The sequence below is a fragment of the Elgaria multicarinata genome, chromosome 6, assembly GCF_023053635.1.
Source record: "Elgaria multicarinata webbii isolate HBS135686 ecotype San Diego chromosome 6, rElgMul1.1.pri, whole genome shotgun sequence".
Taxonomy (NCBI): Eukaryota; Metazoa; Chordata; class Lepidosauria; order Squamata; family Anguidae; genus Elgaria; species Elgaria multicarinata.
In genome coordinates, this window is record NC_086176.1 from 108,609,515 (window position 1) to 108,629,206 (window position 19,692).

Sequence of the window (19,692 nt, forward strand, 5' to 3'; positions counted from 1 at the left end):
TGACCACACCTATCATGGTAGCCATTTTGTGAACTGGCAAGCCCCCTCATGGCAGCTACTTTGTTAGATCCCTACAATACCCTCCCAAAATTCCAGGTATGTCCACAGGCCCAAAAAGGTTGGAGAGCTGTCCTTTAATGTATTTAAGCCACATTAGTAGATGAGGTGTTGGAGTTACTATTTATTGAGAAATGGTTACTTAAGGGATTTGTAAGTGAAACAGATCATTTTATTTTTCTTTTAATTGCAAGGCCTACTGGGTTAGGGGTAGCTGCTTGTAGATACCTAGAGGTTACTAAGTCCACAGAATGAATTGCCTGGAAAGGTAAGCTTGCTTTGATCAGCCTCTACTGAATAACATGAAGGATTTGTATAAATGAATAGTCCATAAATTATTATGTCAGTATTAAGCCCCTAAAATGCTGTGCACATTTCACAATGGCGCATGTGGGAATTGCATTTGTGGTTTGAGGATATCATTAGGCCTGCTTTTTATGTAAGATCTCTATTTTAAACTACTGTTAGCGAAGAGCTAAATAAAATACATCTCTGTCTTTTGGAGCCACATACCTTGTGATATATGGACCACAAGAAAGAGAAGCTACAATCCATAAACCAAGAACTCGAGAACAACCTCAGAGCTTCCATTCAGATCTCTGGGGATATTCAGGAATTCTCTGAAGAGTGTGGTTTGATAGAGTACAGCCTGAGTAAAGCCGGCATGCACAAAAGCATGCTGTATTTCTTGGACTCGTAACTAGAGAAGGTCGTGTTCAAAATGCTGCATAGTAAAATACAGGCTGAAGCCAGTGTGGTGCAGCGGCTAGAGTGTTGGACTGGGAGTCGGGAGATCCGGGTTCTAGTCCCCGTTCAGCCATGGAAATTCACTGGGTGACTTCGGACCAGTCACAGCCTCTCAGGCCAACCTACTTCACAGGGTTGTTGTGAGGATAAAATGAAGAGGAGGAGGATTATGTATGCCACCTTGAGTTCGTTAAGGAGGAAAAAAGGCAGGAATACACTGTAAATGTAATAAATAAAATAAATGAAGCAGCAGTTTCACAGTTGGGAGTATTCCTGGATCCAGCCCTGTTCCTAAATGTCAAGATAGAAGTGACAGCTGAAAATGCTTTTTTACCAGCTTTATCGTATTCACCAACTGCAACCATTTTTGGAGAAAGCAGACCTGGCCTCAGTGATTCATGCTCTAATCAGCTCTGTATTAGCCAACTGTAAAACACTGTACCTGGAGCTGCCTTAAAGACAATGTAGAAGTTTCGGTTGGTTCCAAATGTGGCTGCCAGAGTTCTGAATATCGACAGTCGATCAGATCATGTTGCACTGATCATGTACCAGCTTCACTGCTTGCCGTTTTGTTTCCGGGCTAGACGCAAGCTGCGTGTTTTGAACTTTAAAGCTCCAAATGGCTTGGGATTAGAATTACTTTCCTCCATACGAACCTGCCTGACATCTCTGCACCTTTTACGAGGCCCTGCTTCTGGTCCCCTCAGTATCTGAAAGACAGGAGGTGAATGCCTAAGACAGAGCCTTTTCAGCAGTGGTGCCCAAGATTTGGAACTGCTTCCAAAAGGAGGTCCAGTTGTGGCCTCATTGTTGCTTGCTTTTAGAGCAGTGATGACGGTTTCAGTTCAACATACTTTTTGCATACTTTTGCACAGTTTTATTCTTAATATGTTTGTATGCTCTTGCTGCATTTTATTCTGTTAGTTTTTAAATGTTTCTATAGAGTCTATTGATGTTCTTGTTATAAGTTTATGCTTGTGTATTTTTATTTGTGCTGTGAACCGCCTTGGATATAAATTTCTATAAGGTGGACAGTTGCACACACACACACACACACACACACACGTAAACTTTTCAGTCCATTGCAGATGTAAAGTAATGCAGGCTTTTAATTAAAAAATGAACATCAATCCTTGGTGCCCCAAGCTAGGTATGAACAACTTCCGAATTTGTTTGTGCTAGCTAGTGAACATCGGTCAGCAAACTCTAGTAAAGAGGGTGGTGGGAAATTGCATGAAGGGGGAGGAGCTAAAGGGAGGGGAGCATGTGATTACACAGCCCATTCTCTTAGTTCTACTTCAGTGGTTATCTGTTCACTCTTTTTGGTTTTCAAAACAACATGTCGGTTTTGTGAACTATTTCAAAAATGTTCTGTTATCAAAATAAACCTGTCCTTTGCAGAGTTCCATTTCTAAGGAAACACACCTCATAAAACTTTTTTATATATAAAAAAGTTGACTCCGTAAGATACAATTTTGAAGAGCCTCTACTAAATTGGCAATCTTATTTTATGGAAGCTGAGCACCTTTGATCAATTCTTATAAAAAAATATATACCTTATGTATTTTCTTCTTCTTCCCCAGTTTGTTTGCATTGTTGTCAAAAAAGCACAACAAAGTTTTAGAGCAAGCCACACAATCCTTGAGAAGTTCCCTTGCTTCAGATGATTCTCCACTTCCAGATTATGTGAGTACCAAGCTTAGTGTTTTAGGGAATGTGTCAAAATAGCATCTCCGAATTCTGCAGAAATCTATCAAAGTGTATGACGACCTGGCAACCACCAACACCAAAATATAGGAAGCTCTACTGATGACATCATGTCTGAAAGTCATGAAGAATTTTTAAAAAAAATACATTTGCAAATGGAAAAATAAAAGAAACCACAGCTATTCATAGCTAAGACATTTACTCCAGTCTGACAGCTTGCAATTCTTGAGCATTTGTATTTGATTGCCATGGCAGGGGAGGGCGGAGGGTGAAGTATAACTGGCAAAAGTACTGCAGGATGCTGAGGAAGGAAAACACCATAATGGTTCAGTTCGGACAACACGTTTCTCAATGGTGGTTTTAGAACTCCATGGTGGAGTTTTACACCACCGTTGAGAAATGTGCTGTCTGGTGGGGAAACTCCATGCAATGGTGGAGTTTTTTTGGGAAAACACTCCATGCAGAATATCCACGCTGTGCAGAGGAGAGTTCCTGCATAACTGTTGTATTGCATGTTGTGTGGTGGGCTCCATGGAGTTTTCTGTTGCATTGAGTTGACTTTTCCCACTGGCTACAGATTCCCCTGGCAAGAGTGGCGAAAGGAGCTAGTGCCGCTCTAGGAGAGCTGCTGGGATTGTTTTTTTTTTTCAGCAATGGCTGATGGGATACCATCAGGAGGACCGGGGTAGAAGAGAGGGAGGAGGCATTGTCAATCAAAGATCACAATGGATTTTACTCAACTCCACGGTAGTCCACAGTCACACATTGGTGGAGTTAGAACATGTTTTGTAGGGAGTACCACCTTAAAACTCAACCATTGAGTGGAGTTTTCACGCTGCGTTGACTAACATGTCTGAACTGAGCTAACACTTCCTTTTAGCCAGCATCCACCCATATACAGCAAATGTACACACAGCTGCAGGTTATCATGTAGTTTGGTTTCTAGTTAGCGTGCACAATAGATAGTGTTCTTCATGGGGAAGTACCATGCCTCCAAAATTGTATAACTTGCAATGAATTATATTGAAATAACAAATTTTACTGTAGAACATGTCTCTTTGTGCTTCTGGTCTGCCAGCAGATATTAATAAATACATTTCCCAATATATCCATTAAATTCAAACTTGGCAATCTTTTCTTAGCTTATTGGACACAATGTTTTTCCAGAAGTTATTTGTTTCTTTTAAGTCCTGACATAACTCTCCAGTTCAGCTCTAGTCGTGCTTAAAAAAAATGTCATTTATACATAACTTGACTGGGATTCCTATTAAAGCAATGCAGTGCAAATGGACAAAATCCGCATTGGTTTATTAGTGCACACTTGGGTACGCTCAGTATACACTCACAACTTCTGATCTAGGAAATGGCAGGTGGTGTGCAGAAGCCTTGGGTACACGTGCAGCTCTCTTTAGCTGGGTTCTTGATGTCAGTTTTCTTTATATCCGTGGAAGCCCATGTTTCACTGACTCTCATTTGGTTAGGCTGACTTCATGATGTCGACATATTTAAACAGATATGAATCTAGCAATACGCATTTCTGGGGGGTGTCTTTTCCCCTGGTTTCGGTTTTGGCTACAGTAGCCCTTCCAGCAGACTGTACCAAGGGGGATGAGAAGGGGAACCAGGGCGAATCCACCAGCCATGCCGAAAGCCTTGATAGCCTCCTACCACTTCCCTCCCCTTTCCTTGTGTGCCGTGCTGTTTTAGATTGTAAGCCTGCGCCAGAGACTGTCTTGTTTTACTGATTATATGTAAGCCAGTTTGGCTGAGGAGCAGCTTAAAAATACTTTAAATAAATAAAGACTGAGAGCATTTTTATCCTAGTCTTCAGCTGACAAGGCTCCCGGAGTGGCTTTCATAAGATCATAAGAACAATAACATATAATTAAAACACATAGGCTATTTAAAAAGGTGGCAATGGTGACAATTTCGGGCTTCTTCCCCTTGTGCTGACAGGACAGTTGGCCCTGGCAGCCCTCTGGGAAGGGAGAAAGGTGCTCAGTCCCAGCTGGTGAAAATGATAATGCTGCCAGGTTATCCCACTGGCTTCTTCTGCTGCTGCTGTTCACACCAGCAAAAGAGCCGCGGGAAAAGTAGATATTCGGGATGTGTAGAAAAGGCAAGATTTGGTCCAGACCCTGCTTTGGAGAGGGTTTTGATTTGGTTTGGAGTGCCTTGGAAGCCACCTGCTTCGATTCAGGTCCAAATCAGAACCTTGTCTCGGAAAATCTGAAGCTTCCTATGTTGTCCCTTTGGCTATAATAAGGAAGTAAACAGCTATAAACTGGTTTTCCTTTTGACAGGATTAGATGACATTTGCGAGCCTAGTAGCCCCTTCTGAAGGGATGAAGCCTGCCAAATTTCAGAAAAATAGTTACAAGTAGTCTTTAAAGTTTGATATATTTTTTAAGAAAAGAGCTGCTGTTAGCCTTTTATTTCTTGGACTAGAAGTTCCTGTTTCCAAGAAACACTGGAACCATCATAAAACAGTGCCCCAACTTCCAACCCAGCCAGGAAATCTAGAAGAATAACGTTGTCAACGACATCGAAAGCCCTAGAGAGGTCCTGCAGAACCAAAAAAGGAACATACTCCCCCTCTCTAGGTCCCAGTGTATATCCATCCACCAAGGTGACCAAAGCATCCTCTGTTCCATAACCAGGTCTGAAACCAAGGTTGAACTGGTTCTAGATGATCCACCTCATCCAGAAACACTATGCTCAAGAATGGAATATTTGAGTCCGGCTCACTACTACATGATTGAATCATACACCCTGTTGTAAAGAGGTGTTTACCACTAACCTTACCCATTCAGCCACCCTTAGGATTGCACCCTACTGTAAGTGTTTAATTCAGAAAATAAGATTTAAACAAACAAACAGCAAATTTTGGAAAAGCTCCTCTAGCGAGATTCAACTCCCAAGTAATTCCCTGCTTTCAAAGCTGAGCGCTCTCCCGCTGCTGTCTTTTGCCCCACTACAGAGTAGCCCACAATGAGTAAAATGGAGTTGGGCCTTACTTAGATCATGTGGTTGTCCTGTGTTGGCCCTTCCATGACCATATCATGTGGTTTCTTCCTTGGATATGTAGCCTTATATCTGGCATGTAGCCTTAAGTCTGAAAATACAAATACTCTTTCTAATCTTGAAGCTCACCGCCAAGAAATAGGTTCAGTGTGAACTGCAGTTTGAAGAATGTATCCACCTTTCAAAGCAAAGTGGACACCATAAGAATGTGAACAAAGTTAAAGTGGTCTCTTTTTAGAGTTGAGTTATGCTAGATTTGTGAACACAGTTAATTTCCCTCCTGCCAGAAAACTGAAGTTTTTCTTACCTGCTGTGCAGGTCTGATTGGCAGGCCCAGAACTCTTGATGTAATTCAGTATCCTCCCCCTGTATTAATAATCCAAATAACCCCAGTTACGTTGTTGCTGCGTGAGATGCTTCTCTCAGTCCCTTTCTTTCTCAGCTAATGCTCCATAACGGAGTCAATGAAGCCCCCTGTTTAGATCCATCTTATATTTGTCTATGGTAAATAGAAAGCAGCTGCCAGTTTCAGCATCTAACTCTTGAAAAACTTTAAACCCCTCAAGCATCATCTGGAAATAATATAGCTTGTAAAACAAAGCTAAGAAGAAAAAGCAATGTTTGTTTTATGTGGGATGAATGACTTCAGTTGGGGTCCTTCTAATTTGGCCATTAGGAGGGTTATTAAAAAGCAGTATTACAAAGGTGGTTTCAACAAAAAGATTGTTTTTGTTCTATCTTGTTATTACGTTTGATTATAGCCAAAGCAGTAAGTACTTTATAAATAGCCCTTCATTTCATTCCCCAGCAGAGAAGCAAAAGACCAGTAATCTTACTGTCTCTAAGCATTGGTGGATGCTGAATTACTCCCTTATATTATTTTAGTTCCTTAAAGCAAATTGTGTTTTAGAAGTCATATTTAATTTCCCCTTACATGCCTTGGCATGTGTAGTGTGTTGCAGAATAATCGCACAAAAGTATTAGCCATCGTTTAAGCAAGCTAACAATACAAAAGAATAATGGTTTTGGAATGAATGCTGTCCCTTTTGAGGAAACCTTACGATTTTCAGTACGTGTAGGTATTTGACCTCATACAAACTCCGGTCTGGGATTACTAAGGCCACAGTCATAGGCACACCTACTTGAGCGTAAGTCCTCTTGAGTACAGTGAGACAACTGAGTAGAATATGCATGGAATTGGGCTGTAAGAATATTAACTTTGCTTTACTTGGAAGGGAAAATCAAATTTCTAAACATCACAATTTCAATTTCAAGAGAACAGTTTCACAGCATGTAGACATGTAAGCCAAATTCTGCCTACTGTTCATATAAGGAGACTTGGGGGCTGTTCAGAAGACACCTTAAACCCTGCTGGTTAAGGCTTTTGGTTAAGCAGCAGAGTTGAAGTTGTCCTGTGCAATGCGTTTTGCTAAACCCTGCTCACTCGCTAACCACAGTTGGACCATCTGCAGCAGAGTTAGTGGCTCTAACCGTGGCTTAAAGTGACAGCATGGATTGTGGTTAGTGCTAACCCCAGAGAACCACAGTTTCGCTAACCACAGAACCTGAAGTGTTGTTTGAACAGGCCCTTGCTAGCGGGTTGATAAATTTCCTATGTTTTCTGCCTGCTTGAGAACTGCCAAAAAAAAAAAAAGGTTAATGGAAGGGATTGTCAAGCACACAGCAGGCCACAGCACATAGTGTATTTGGCTTGATGGATCACAGGCTGTTTGGACCTGTTTTGTGCTGTCTCAGATCAATGGTCCATCAGTTCAAATATTCTCAACAATAACTGAGATGATTCTGATGGCCCCAGGCCTCAGTCCTTCCCAGTCCTGACATCCTTTTATTGATGTTTGCAGGAATAGGAACATCAGCCTCCGACTTACAGAATATGTGCTCTACCACTGTGCTGTGGTGGTGAAGCCCTTCTTCATAGAATCATAGAATCATAGAATAGCAGAGTTGGAAGGGGCCTACAAGGCCATCGAGTCCAACCCCCTGCTCAATGCAGGAATCCACCCTAAAGCATCCCTGACAGATGGTTGTCCAGCTGCCTCTTGAAGGCCTCTAGTGTGGGAGAGCCCACCACCTCACCAGGCAACTGAGTCCATTGTCGTACTGCTCTAACAGTCAGGAAGTTTTTCCTGATGTCCAGTTGGAATATGCAAGAGGAATGGCTTGCCCCAAATGTCCAACTTTCAACATAGGAGGCTTTCTCTGCCCTACATATCTTGTGCTCCTTCCACGCCTCTCAAGTCCTTGTTCCTTTTGCTGCTCTTCCCAAAGTGTTCTGCTTCATGGGGAGAACTAAGCACATCTGAGTAGAATTAAGCGCATCTGTACGGAATTTCACAAGTTGCTCAAGGAACCCTGAATTTGGGTTTCCCTTGGATATACCCATTTCAGTCAGTTGGTATGCATAAGGACAATTGAAAAGTCTGTTCCAAAGTCAAGGTATTCCTGTGGGGCTTCTTTCCCCACCCCCTTTCATGTCTAAATGCACATTGGGACGTATCTTTGTAGTATAATGGCTGTGGAGTTCTGCTAATTTTGTTGTTTGTTTGATGTGACTGATCATAGTCAGGAATGGTATAATGGCATGTTTCCATTTGTGGTAGAAGCATTCCAAAGCTTAGCTGGTGTTGTATTGAACTCATGAAGTGTCTCCAAAGAGATATATATGAGACTAGAATTTTTCAGGCTTTCTGTGCAGACCTGGTGATTTTCTAGATTTCAGCTATGAAATGAGGCAGGCAGACATCAGTGGTCTGGTTGGGACAACCCCACATTCTTTGCATCTGTTAACAAGATAACAACAAGCATGTTATCAGTCACTTTGAATTGTGTTTTCTTTACTTATGATGTCTCAGTTGAGACTGTCCATACGTGACAGTTTGAGATGGTGGTTTTAGCGGACCAGACAGCATTTGTTCACTAAAAATGAAACTAGAATGACAGCCTCATTTTCTCACGGTCTACCAGCTACTCATGTAGCTTTATGTAGCCACTTGCGGTTGAGAAGGAATGGTTTGGGGGTCAATTTTTCTAACATTTTATTGGGGGAGAAAGATTGTATGACTAACCACCCACAAGCTTTGTGCTTGAATAATAACTTCAGGGCTTTCAGCTGATTAATAGGGTAGTTAATTACACACAGTATATGCAAGGTATATGAGAGGCTTCGCTTCAGATACTGCATTGCTATTCATTTTGCTCCCACCACCACCCCAAAAGAGGTGCAAGGAATGAGCAGATGTTCAAACGTCACAGAGAATTGTACTGCAGACCCACACGTGCGCGCACAATTTCAGTGCTAAAATATTGCATTACAATGTCTGTTACTTTTCCCCCTTTTTGAAAATGAGTATAGGGGAGATCAAGTGGAGGTTTGAACTTGAAATATAGAATGGTGTCCTAAACATGCGCACAAAGTCATTCCGCTATAGCATTCTTCAAGGCAGATACTGTGTTTCAGTGTGTGTGGCATCATTCTGACATCAGTGAAAACAGGCGCAAGAAGTTGAGGTGCACAATTGAGTGTAAGGAGCAGCACCCGTATCTTCATCCTTTTCCTCCAAAGAAAGGAGGCTGCTTAATGTATAATAATTATTTAGCACCAACACTGTGCTAGGTGCTGTGAAAAGTTTATAAGCAATGCTTCCCAATGGGTTTGCAATCTAGACTAGATGGGTAAAGCAGGGATTGGCAAAGGATTAGCAGTTGGCAAATGTGTAGTGAGGATGGTGCTGGTGGGAGTTGAAAAGAAGAAATTATCAGGTTGCTTACCAAGAAGAAAAATATTCTCCGGCCACAAAAACCACAAGGGATGTGCAAGTAAACATCATTGGAACAATTACTAATTCACTCCTTCGATTAATTACGTTTTAGTGCGGTGATCTTCTTTACTTTTTTTAAAAAAAACTCTGGGACCTTTTTCTAAACCTGCTCTCTTCTCCCTCCCCCCAGCAATAACTATCTATTGCACGAATCTTGGAGTTAGATATGAGAGCAGAACAGGATAACTATGACCCCTGCCTAAACCATGCACAGGAAAACATATGCATCAACTCTTCTTGAGTTCTCTCCCAGATCAAAGAGAACAAACTGATTCTGGTGAAGGCATAAATCTACCCAGTTCTTGGTTGCAGGGAGAGCAAGACTCCACCTGCCTCAAGATCTTGTTACTCTTAAATATTTGTGAACCACCCAGAGAGCTTCAGCTATTGGGCGGTATAAAAATGTAATAAATAAATTAAACATTTCACCTCTGACTCCAAGTATCATATAGTTTCATGGGGTTCTAAATCCAAGGTTTCAGAACTTAGGCTTTAGCTTACTGTTTTCACCCCACACTGAACGTTAAGTTTCAGGCTATTTGGGATCCTTTGGCTCTAGTCTGATTCTCTTTTTGCATTTGGTAAAGCTGCAGATATACGAAATGTTTTTCTGAAATACTGTGAATGGACTAACTTCGGGCATGTCTATGCCATACGTTGTAGAGGGAGGGAGGTGGGACGATCCCAAACTTGCATCCTTCCGGGATCGTCGCAGGGTATCTAGACACGGCGCGTGACGTCCTGGGAGGAAGAGGATGTTGCGCCCGCCATTTTGTGTGTGGGGTTTTTATCTGAAAAGAGCACAGGAGCACTCCACCGAAAAAGTAAGTGGTTTTTTTTTTAAAAAAAAAAAAATCCCGTTGCCCCCACCACACTCCCGATGCCCGGGTCCTGGCTCCTCGCGGTTACTTGTGAGGAGTCAGGACGAAAACGGGATGCCCAGCCACACGTCCCGCAGTCTCGGGATCATCCCAGGACTGCAGGAAAAGTTGGGGTAGAAGGGTGGGGTGATATCCTGGGGAAAGGGAGGGATGATCCCTCCCTGCCCCTGAGATCCCCTGTGCTAGACCGGGTTATCTCCCCGTCTAGCCATGCCATTTGTTCCTCCTATTCCACAAATTAATCTCTGGGTCATATACACCATAGCCTGCACTTTTCCTAACCTTCCTAACACTCATTTAAAAGTTTTCGAAGAAACTACTATCTATTACCATATGAATGAACAAGCTAGCATTCACATTTTGAAGAGGTGTTTTATATGTCTGCCTCTCAGATTTTGCAAGCTACGGAAGAATACGCTATTGAAGATGGTTTTTGTTCATAGCTCTAATTAACCAGTGGTTATATCTGTTTATCCCTGAGGACAACATGGCGTGTTGTCCTATTCTGAATCATTAGCAGGATTTCTCGCATTACTGTCAGTTTCTTGCAGCGTTTCTGGCATTATGCATGTGAACCACTGCAGTTCAGAGGGAGGCAGCCCACACAGTAGGGTGGAGGGGTTGGCCTGAAGGGTTGGGTTAAAGAAAGAGAAGTGTCATAAAGGGCAGGGGAAATGCAGAAGATGTAAGATCTCAATGGAGAGGAAAAATGAAAGTGGGAAGCACCTTCTGACCTTCCTGTTTCTATCCCACCATCTGTAGAGCCTTCTCCTCCTTATCTTTATCCAGCCATTTTGCTGAGCAAGGGAGGAGGTGTTGGAAGCACCTCACAGTTGCTAGGCAACAATTACACAAAATTCCCCGCCTGCTACACTTTTCTACAAACGTCAGGTAATTTGCTGTGCTATTGTGCCTTTTATTTCATAGCAACCTGAATAGGTGCAGTCCTGCAGAGGGTAAATAGGGGCAATTGGTGGCCATATAGACAACTGTCATATACACCTCCAAGCGTTCTCGTGCCACGTAGTTGCCACTGCCATATTATGCACAATTTTGCTGCGTCAGTGAGAAGATGGGGAAAGGGTACTTTTGTCTCTTGCTAGGCAGTGGCTAAATGCTGTCTCCAACCACCTCTAAAGTGGCAGAGGGTTGTTTGTTATTGTGAAGAAGCAGCTACAATTACTTGACAATGTAATGTGAGGAAAAGTGTAGCATGATACTTTTCTTTTGTTATGGACACCCTCGCAAGCTTCACCCACAATGAATCCTCACTCCAATCTCGCATCTCCAATGACCTCGGGTATTTCTGCTTGGATGCTTCATCATCGTCTTAAACTCAATATGTACAAGACCAACATTCTCATCTTTCCTCCCAAGCCCTCTTCTTTTCTTATCCATGCATAATGCTGCTATCCACCCTGTTGAATAGGCTTTATCTTTGACTCCTCTCTTTGCCTTTGTTCCTCATATTCAGTCTGTAGCCAAGCCATGTCACTTCTCCCTTACTACATTGCAAAACCACAGCCTTTCCTCTATCCCCTCAGCAGAAACTTTGGTTCACGCCCTGGTCATCTCTTGCCTAGACTACCGCAGTCTTCTCCTCTCTGGTCTTCCGTTGTCTCACCTTGTTTTCTTCACATCTACCCAGCATTTTGCTCTCTGATCACGTGATGTTCCCCTTAAATCCCTACACCAGCTTCCTATCCACTCCTGGATCTAGCGCAAGCTCTTTGTCTTTAACCTTCAGAGCCCTCTCTAGTCTTGCCCTTCCCCCATATCTCCCCACTCCTGCATTTAAATACAACCTTGCCCATTAACTTTGCTCCTCTTTCATACAAAGGTCGCCTGCTTCCTTTAAAGACTCCACCTTTTGCTGTCCCATATGCTTGGAACTGCCTCCCAGAACACCTGTGGATGTACATTTTGGTTCCCTCAAAGCCCACTTTTTCTGTGTAGCCCTTGGCACAACCCCCTAGTTCCCACGCCCAGGAGTAACTAAACCTGTATTTAAGAATGTGCAACTGAAAAAAAATCATATAGTGCTCCTCTGTTTGCCCTTGCTTCTCCTTCATCCCCCTTCCTCTGTGTCAAATTTTAGATGCTACACTCCTTGGGACAGAGATATGTCCTCTGGCATGCTGAATATAAATATAAATAATAACATATAAGAAAACAGAAAGGGAACACATAGTCTGCTCTTCAGGACTGTAGCCCTTCTGAATTATACATTGTGCAGAAACACAGAATTGCAAGGACTTGTACCTCCTCAGTTCTGTTCCTTTTCTCATTGCGTTTTATCATTTTATTCATCTGTATCTTCATGGTTTCATGCCATAATAATATCTAGATGGAGTCTAGATCTAGATGGAGTATCTCCTATATTGGCAGTCACAGCCTGTTTCTCATATGATAACAAAATGTGTGTGCTGTTGTATAACTTAGAAACGGAGTCTTTAGAAAGTATTTTATTTATTTTAATTAATTTACAACACATCTCGTCATAAAAACCCAAGACAAAACTTTAATCGTAGCCTGATCATCCATAGTCAACTTAAATAGAAAATTTCTTACATTCCTTCCAGAAAACATACATGCTGATTTTGGGAAGGCTCCAGGGGAGGGAATTCCATAGGTGAGGTACAGCCACAGAAGATACCTCTCCATGTGGCCTTGCTGTCCTAACTTGTCCCAGATGGTAAGCGTAAGAAGGCATTGTTAATGGATCTTAAAAGTTGTGATGGAGAATAGAGGCAGAGGTGAATCCCATTTATACAGGTCACAATCAGCACCGTGAATTTAGAACTGGTTCTAAAGCTTTTAGAACTTGATTTTGATCTTACTTTTATACTGTTAGTTTTACTCTACCCTGTGCCTGTTTGGTGCATTCTCTTCCCCTTCTTATTGTTTTATTATGATTCTATTAGAATGTAAGCCTACGTGGCAGGGTTTTGCTATTTTATTGTTTTACTCTGTACAACACCGTGTACACTGATGGTGCTATATAAATAAATAAATACATAATAATGAGCCAGAACAGGCACTGATCTAATATACCCCACATGTAACCCTTGCTGGGACAATAACATGATGACTCTTTAAATCAGGGGTCTCCAATGTGGCACCCACGGGTGCCATTGCGCCTGCAGGGACTTCCAACGACGCCTGATGAAGCTTTCCACTCCCTGCCTCCTTCAGAAAAAAATGTTTTTAATCATTAAAAAACTAGAAAAACGTTTGGGTACAAGATTCTCTTTTCTGTTCATGAACCTGACACTGAACAGCTGTTCATTGGGCAGAAAGAGAAGGAAAGAGTTGCTTCCTGGCCCCACATGATCTTCTATCTTTGTCCTCTTCATTTCGCCTCACAGCCTCTAGCCTTGCTATTTCTTTCCACCCAACCCCTTTCCTCACTCTCTCCCTTCCCTGTTCCTAGACTTTTCTGTTCTCTCCATCTGTAGCCCCTAGCCTGGTCTTTCTCTCCCACTTACCCCGTTATCTTGCTCTCTACTCCCAGCCTCTGGGCTTGCTATTTCTGTCCCCAACACAGCATGGGAGTGCTGTTTCCTCCTTCCCCCCCCCCCCCCGCGCGTCTAGCGTCCATCTTTCTCTTCCCTTCAGCCCTTTGCCTTGCTTTCCCTCTCCTTCCCAGTCTTTAGTCTCACTGTTCCTTACACACACACACACACACACACACACACACACACACACACAGGGCCTGTTCAGAAGACACCTTAAACCATGGCTTTAACCATGGCGGTTAAGCTAGAAAGCCAGGCCATGTTCAGAAGACACTTTAAACCACGGCTTTAACCACAGTGAATAAGGCTTTTTGCTTTATTCACTATGGTTAAAGCCGTGGTTTATGGTGTCTTCTGAACACAGCCCGGCTTTCTGGCTTAGCCACCATGGTTAAAGCCATGGTTTAAGGTGTCTTCTGAATGGGGCCATTCACTTCTTTTGACTAGCCAGGCCTCCACGGCAGCCATTTGTGACTATTGATTGATTGATTGATTGATTACATTTATATACTGCCCCACAGCCGAAGGCTAGCTACATCCTGCATGGGAACCATTTTGTGGTGGTGCCCACAGCAATTTATCAAATCTCCAAATGTACCCACAAGTCCAAAAAGGCTGGGAACCCTGCAAATAATCACGATACTGAGACTCTCACGTTATCCTGTGGGTTACTTAAAAAAAATCAACACTTTGAACTGCTCATGGAAAGCAACAGGTAGCCAGTAGAACTACTGGATTATTGATGCAATTTGCTGTTGACAACCCATCTCCATTTGGAGGTTAGCCTGAGAGATGAGTGGCCCAAACTTGTTCAGTGATGCATGTTCCAACCTCGCCTAGATTGATCCATAGTATCCATCCTTATCGTCTTCCAACGTGACTAGTCACATGGTAAGCACCAAGACTGCAGAACTTTAACCGATATGAAAAGGAGAGGTACAGCTTTCTTAACAATGTAATGACCTTCTGTTTTCTTGTCCAGCGTCCACATATGTTGAACAGCTTGGGATGGATGGGACTATTGTCAGAAACTGAGTGAGACCCAATGGCCCAAATACCACACCCAAGGGCTGGTTTATGGGGGTGGGTTTGATCATAGAGCAGCTTCTGCCTCCACAAAGCGACTTTCATTATAAGAACATATTTCCTAGAGGAACTGGACTGACTTACAGCATTAAGTGGCTTCAGAGAAGGCTGTGAGCTAATTGCCAGCAATCTTTGCTTTTCCTCGCATTGAGAGAGGGGAGAACTGTAGGCTTTGCCATTTTTGCCAATGTACACTCAGCCTGGGGAAAATAAAGAAGCATTCGGGATCATGGTTTTTTCACCCCCAGTTCCCACACTGTTCTTTCAGCATGCTTGTATAGCAGAGTCGTAGAACAACTCATGTTACACTGCCCTGGGAAAAAAAGCTTAATTGGATTTTCCTGAAATATGAAGTCCTACTTTTTGCATCTCACAGTTCATCTTTTTCTCTCTTCACTCTTTCTTATTATAGCCAGTTAATTAAGGTGCCTCGGAAATCTTAGCCTTGAGTTGTTGCTTTTAACTTTCGAGTTAACAATCATCCCAGACTGACAGAATTTATTTTGAGGGTAATTAAGTGGCTCCAAAGTAGATATGCAAGAAGGTAGTGAGGTTCTCTCTCATGTACAGAAACCACAGAGTCAACTCTGTTGTCACTGACAACTCTGTTGTCAGCCTGGCTGCTTCATCGTCGTTTGAAACTTAACATGGCAAAGACTGAATTGCTTGTTTTTCCTCCTAAATCTTCTCCTCACCTCTCATTCTCTCTTATTGTCAACGATGTCACGCTTACTCCGGTCAAGGAAGCTCGTAGTCTTGGCTTTATATTTGACTCCTCGCTCTCCTTTACTCCTCACATCGAGGCATTAGCTAAATCCTTCTCGTTTCTTCCTGTATAATATTGCCAGGATTCGACTATTTTTGTCTGTCTCTTCTGCCAAGACTCTCGTTCACGCACTGGTTATCTCTTGGTTGGACTACTGCAACCTTCTTCTCTCTGGCCTTCCTTCGTCTCACATCAGTCCGCTGGTCTCTGTCCACCACTCTGCCGCTAAGATCATCTTCTTGGCCCGCCGCTCTGACCACGTCACTCCACTTCTGAAATCTCTTCATTGGCTTCCAATTCACTCCAGAATCCAATATAAACTTCTCCTGCTGACCTTCAAAGCTCTTCACGTCCTAGCTCCTGCCTATCTCTCCTCTCTCATCTCACACTATCGCCCCGCTCGTGCTCTCCGCTCCTCTGATGCCATGCTTCTCGCCTGCCCAAGGACCTCCACTTCCCTAACTCGGCTTCGTCCTTTTTCTTCTGCTGCCCCTTACGCCTGGAACGCTCTTCCAGAACACTTGAGAACTACAAACTCAATCACTGCTTTTAAAACTCAGCTAAAAACTTTTCTTTTCCCTATAGCCTTCAAATATTGAGTTTGTTCTGACTCTATACTGTTAGCTTCACCCTACCCGGTGCCTGTTTACACTTCCCTGTGCCTGTTTGCATTCTCCTTCCCTCTTTATTGTTTACTACAACTTATTAGATTGTAAGCCTATGCGGCAGGGTCTTGCTATTCACTGTGTTATCTGTACAGCACCATGTACATTGATGGTGCTATATAAATAAATAAATAATAATAATAATAATAATAATAATAATAACTTTGAAAACATGTCTGCAAAGGTAGCGCTATGTCCCCTTCAGGACACGGCCCACTGCAATTCCTTCGTGTTTCATTTTCAAAGGCATAGCTGCTTCCTTTCCTGATGCAGGAAATATAACCAGCTGAATGGCCATCAGTGCCTTTGAACCTCCTACCTAATGCTTCTGCACTCCCTCCCTCATCCTCAGACCATTTCACTTCTGTCATTTCTTCCTAGGCCTCTGATGTTTCTACCAACTGCATCTTCCTGGACGCCATTGCCTGATTGGTTCAGAGATCACAGTGGACCTTTGTTTCTGGTTCTTGGGGTGGTTTGTTGCATAGACCCCAGCTCCAAATCTATTTACCAGGGCCTTGGATGTTTTCCCCTTAAAGGTGGCCTATAGAAGAATTAAGTAATAGAAATATCAAATCAAATGGGTTAATCTTGCAAAGCAAGTTAGTTGCCTGGCTTGCACATGAAAGCTCCTCTATGACCATGAAGGGCCTGACATGTGCCTGAAGTGCTACAGTGCTTTGACTGGCTTGGCTCCTATGATGTGGCAGAAGGATTGGCAGACTTCAGCCAAAATCATCTCTCTGTTTAGGGCCAAACAAGATGCAGCAGTACAACATCCATATAGTTCAATGTGGCTGAGACCTATATTTTTTTTAATCGGAGAGAAGTGCAGGAGCGCGCCTTGGCAAATTTTTATTTATTTATTTATTACATTTTTATACCGCCCAATAGCCAAAGCTCTCTGGGCGGTTCACAAAAGTTAAAACCATAATAAAACAACCAACAGTTTAAAAACACAAATACAAAACACAGTATAAAAAGCACAACCAGGATAAAACCACGCAGCAAAAATTGATATAAGATTAAAATGCAGAGTTAGAACAGTAAAATTTAAATTTAAGTTAAAATTAAGTGTTAAAATAGAGAATAAAAAGGTCTTCAGCTGGCGGCGAAAGGAGTACAGTGTAGGCGCCAGGCGGACCTCTCTGGGGAACTCATTCCACAGCCAGGGTGCCACAGCGGAGAAAGCCCTCCTCCTAGTAGCCACCTGCCTCACTTCCTTTGGCAGGGGCTCACGGAGAAAGATCCCTGTAGATGATCTTAAGGTCCGGGCAGGCACATATGGGAGGAGGCGTTCCTTCAAAAAAATGAGTTTTTTTTAAGAAGAAAAACCCCTCCCGCTCACCCCATCCCACCCCCAATGGGCACAGAGCTCCTGAGGAGTTCCGTGCCCTAGTCCTGGCTCCTTGCGGTCTCAGGATCATCCCAAGACCGCAGAAAATTCAGAATAAAACTTTAGGGCGATATCCCAGAGCAAGTGAGGAATCATCCCTCCCTGTTCCCAGGATCCCCTGAGCGTCATGTGGATGCACAGGGATGATTCCGGGGTGATCCCCGGAATATCGCCCCGCCTAGCGATGCCCCTAGTGTTATGGAAAGAAGTGAACAGGCTTCTGATGTTAATACAAAAAGGGGACAGAGTCATGGGTTGCTAAACCCTAACTCTTGCAACCCTCCCTCAAGTGTGTGGTTCTCTGACCCCCCACCCACCCCCTGTGCCCAAGTGCATTTCACCTTAATTAAGTTACCTTGGCTGGAAGAAAAGCACTTCAGGGGAGGGACTGCAGGAAAGGCAGGTGTCAGAGATAAAAGGCACAGCTGTGGGGTCTTGCACATCTTAGCTAAAATGTACAAGACTCCACAGCCATACCTTCGATCCCTGACAGTGGGTGTGTTTATTATTTATTCACGTATTTCCAAGATGTATATCTAGGACCTATTAGAGCAGCTTCCAGATGTTTTAAAAACATCTGCCGCATATAGCCTGGCCTTTAGAAGGAGTGGCAAAAGTTTAGAATCTGAAGTCTGTGAACATCTCACATGAATCTCCTCTGTGGCAGTTTGCCATGAACAGTCAGTGGACACTTTATGAATGCAGATTGGTAGAATGGTCATGGAGGTGGTTTTTTATATATAGAAGAAATGGACAATTCTTACTGCTGATCAAATATGAAAATTTGGTATGTTGGAACTCAATTTACAGTATATATGGGCATCCCTCTCTCTTGATTACCAAGCTGTTCTTTGCAGTTTTGGATCAGACTTTGTGGTGTGCATGTGTTCTTAATATCCAGATTTGTACATCGTTGCACAAGCACCTTTATAGACACTGTTGACTTTGCTGGAGTGTGCAGAATCTAAAAAAAAAGCAGGAAAAACAACTTTGGAAAGATGTATCTGTGAAGGCTGACACAATAGGTGGATGTGTTTGAAATTGGAACAGGATAACAAAATGAAAAACAGTTGGTTGTGTGTACAAGTGAGATTAACAGCAACTAAAGCAACAAGATTAAAAGTGCTATATGAAATTAGAGAAAGGTTGAGAATAAAAATATTATGACGTGTTTGTCCAAACTACTGTTCCTTAGGAAAAATCTTGTTTTAAAGTTGGAAGCATTAAATAACAAGTATTAAGTATTTATTAATACTAGAAGCTTGCAGCCAAAATTGTGTAGTTACGTCAAGTCAATGGCTGTGTTTAAACATCACGATAAGTCCTGGTTTGTTCTGACAGGAACAAGCCTAAGCACACTCCACCTTTATATCCTCCCTCGGGGGCGGGGGGGGGGAGAGAGAACCTTTTTCTGCATCCCTTAGCAGTCTTTGCTCCCAAACCATGAGACAGGAAGCTGAATAGCATCACAAGCTTTTGTGTTTATCAGAATCTGCATTGAACTTTTATCCAGCATCCAAGGAAATAAGCTTTAAAAATAATTTGGAATGTAACAAACAACAACACTTAATCTAAAACTATTGTTGTGAGTTCTGCTATTGTAGCTCTCCCTAGTCTGCCGTATCTTTTCCTTCCTGCTTGTACCTTCAACCAAGAGCTTTGGGCCTTTGGAGGGAAGGAAGACACAGTGGATGAAGAGCTTTTGAAATCAATGTGTCTGATATGTTAGACCACAAAAGCGATAGTAATATTTTATTGATTGATTGCCCAATAATACTGGATAATTAATACTTGATTGGTCGATACGCCCAATAATACTAGATACTAATAGTGAAAGACAGTGCTGAAAACAAGAGTTTAAAATAAATAATACTTATGTCTTCACCTCTAGCCATTTCTTAAGTTCAAAACTGTATTAAAAATTCATTTTTGAACTTCCTAGGCTTGCATTTCCTTTCCAGATAATTGTTTCCAAGCTTAAAATATACTTCAAGGATGTGTATGGA

General features: G+C 42.6%; 1 protein-coding gene across 2 annotated transcripts in view; it reads left to right on the forward strand.

Moving 5' to 3' along the window:
- DYM (dymeclin) overlaps window positions 1-19,692 on the forward strand; it is a 228,634-nt gene that overhangs the window by 139,118 nt on the left and 69,824 nt on the right. For both annotated transcript variants that reach the window (XM_063128261.1, XM_063128262.1), the window contains one exon: window positions 2,388-2,490. In XM_063128261.1, the coding sequence (XP_062984331.1) occupies window positions 2,388-2,490 (103 nt within the window). The remainder of the gene's footprint in view (window positions 1-2,387; window positions 2,491-19,692) is intronic.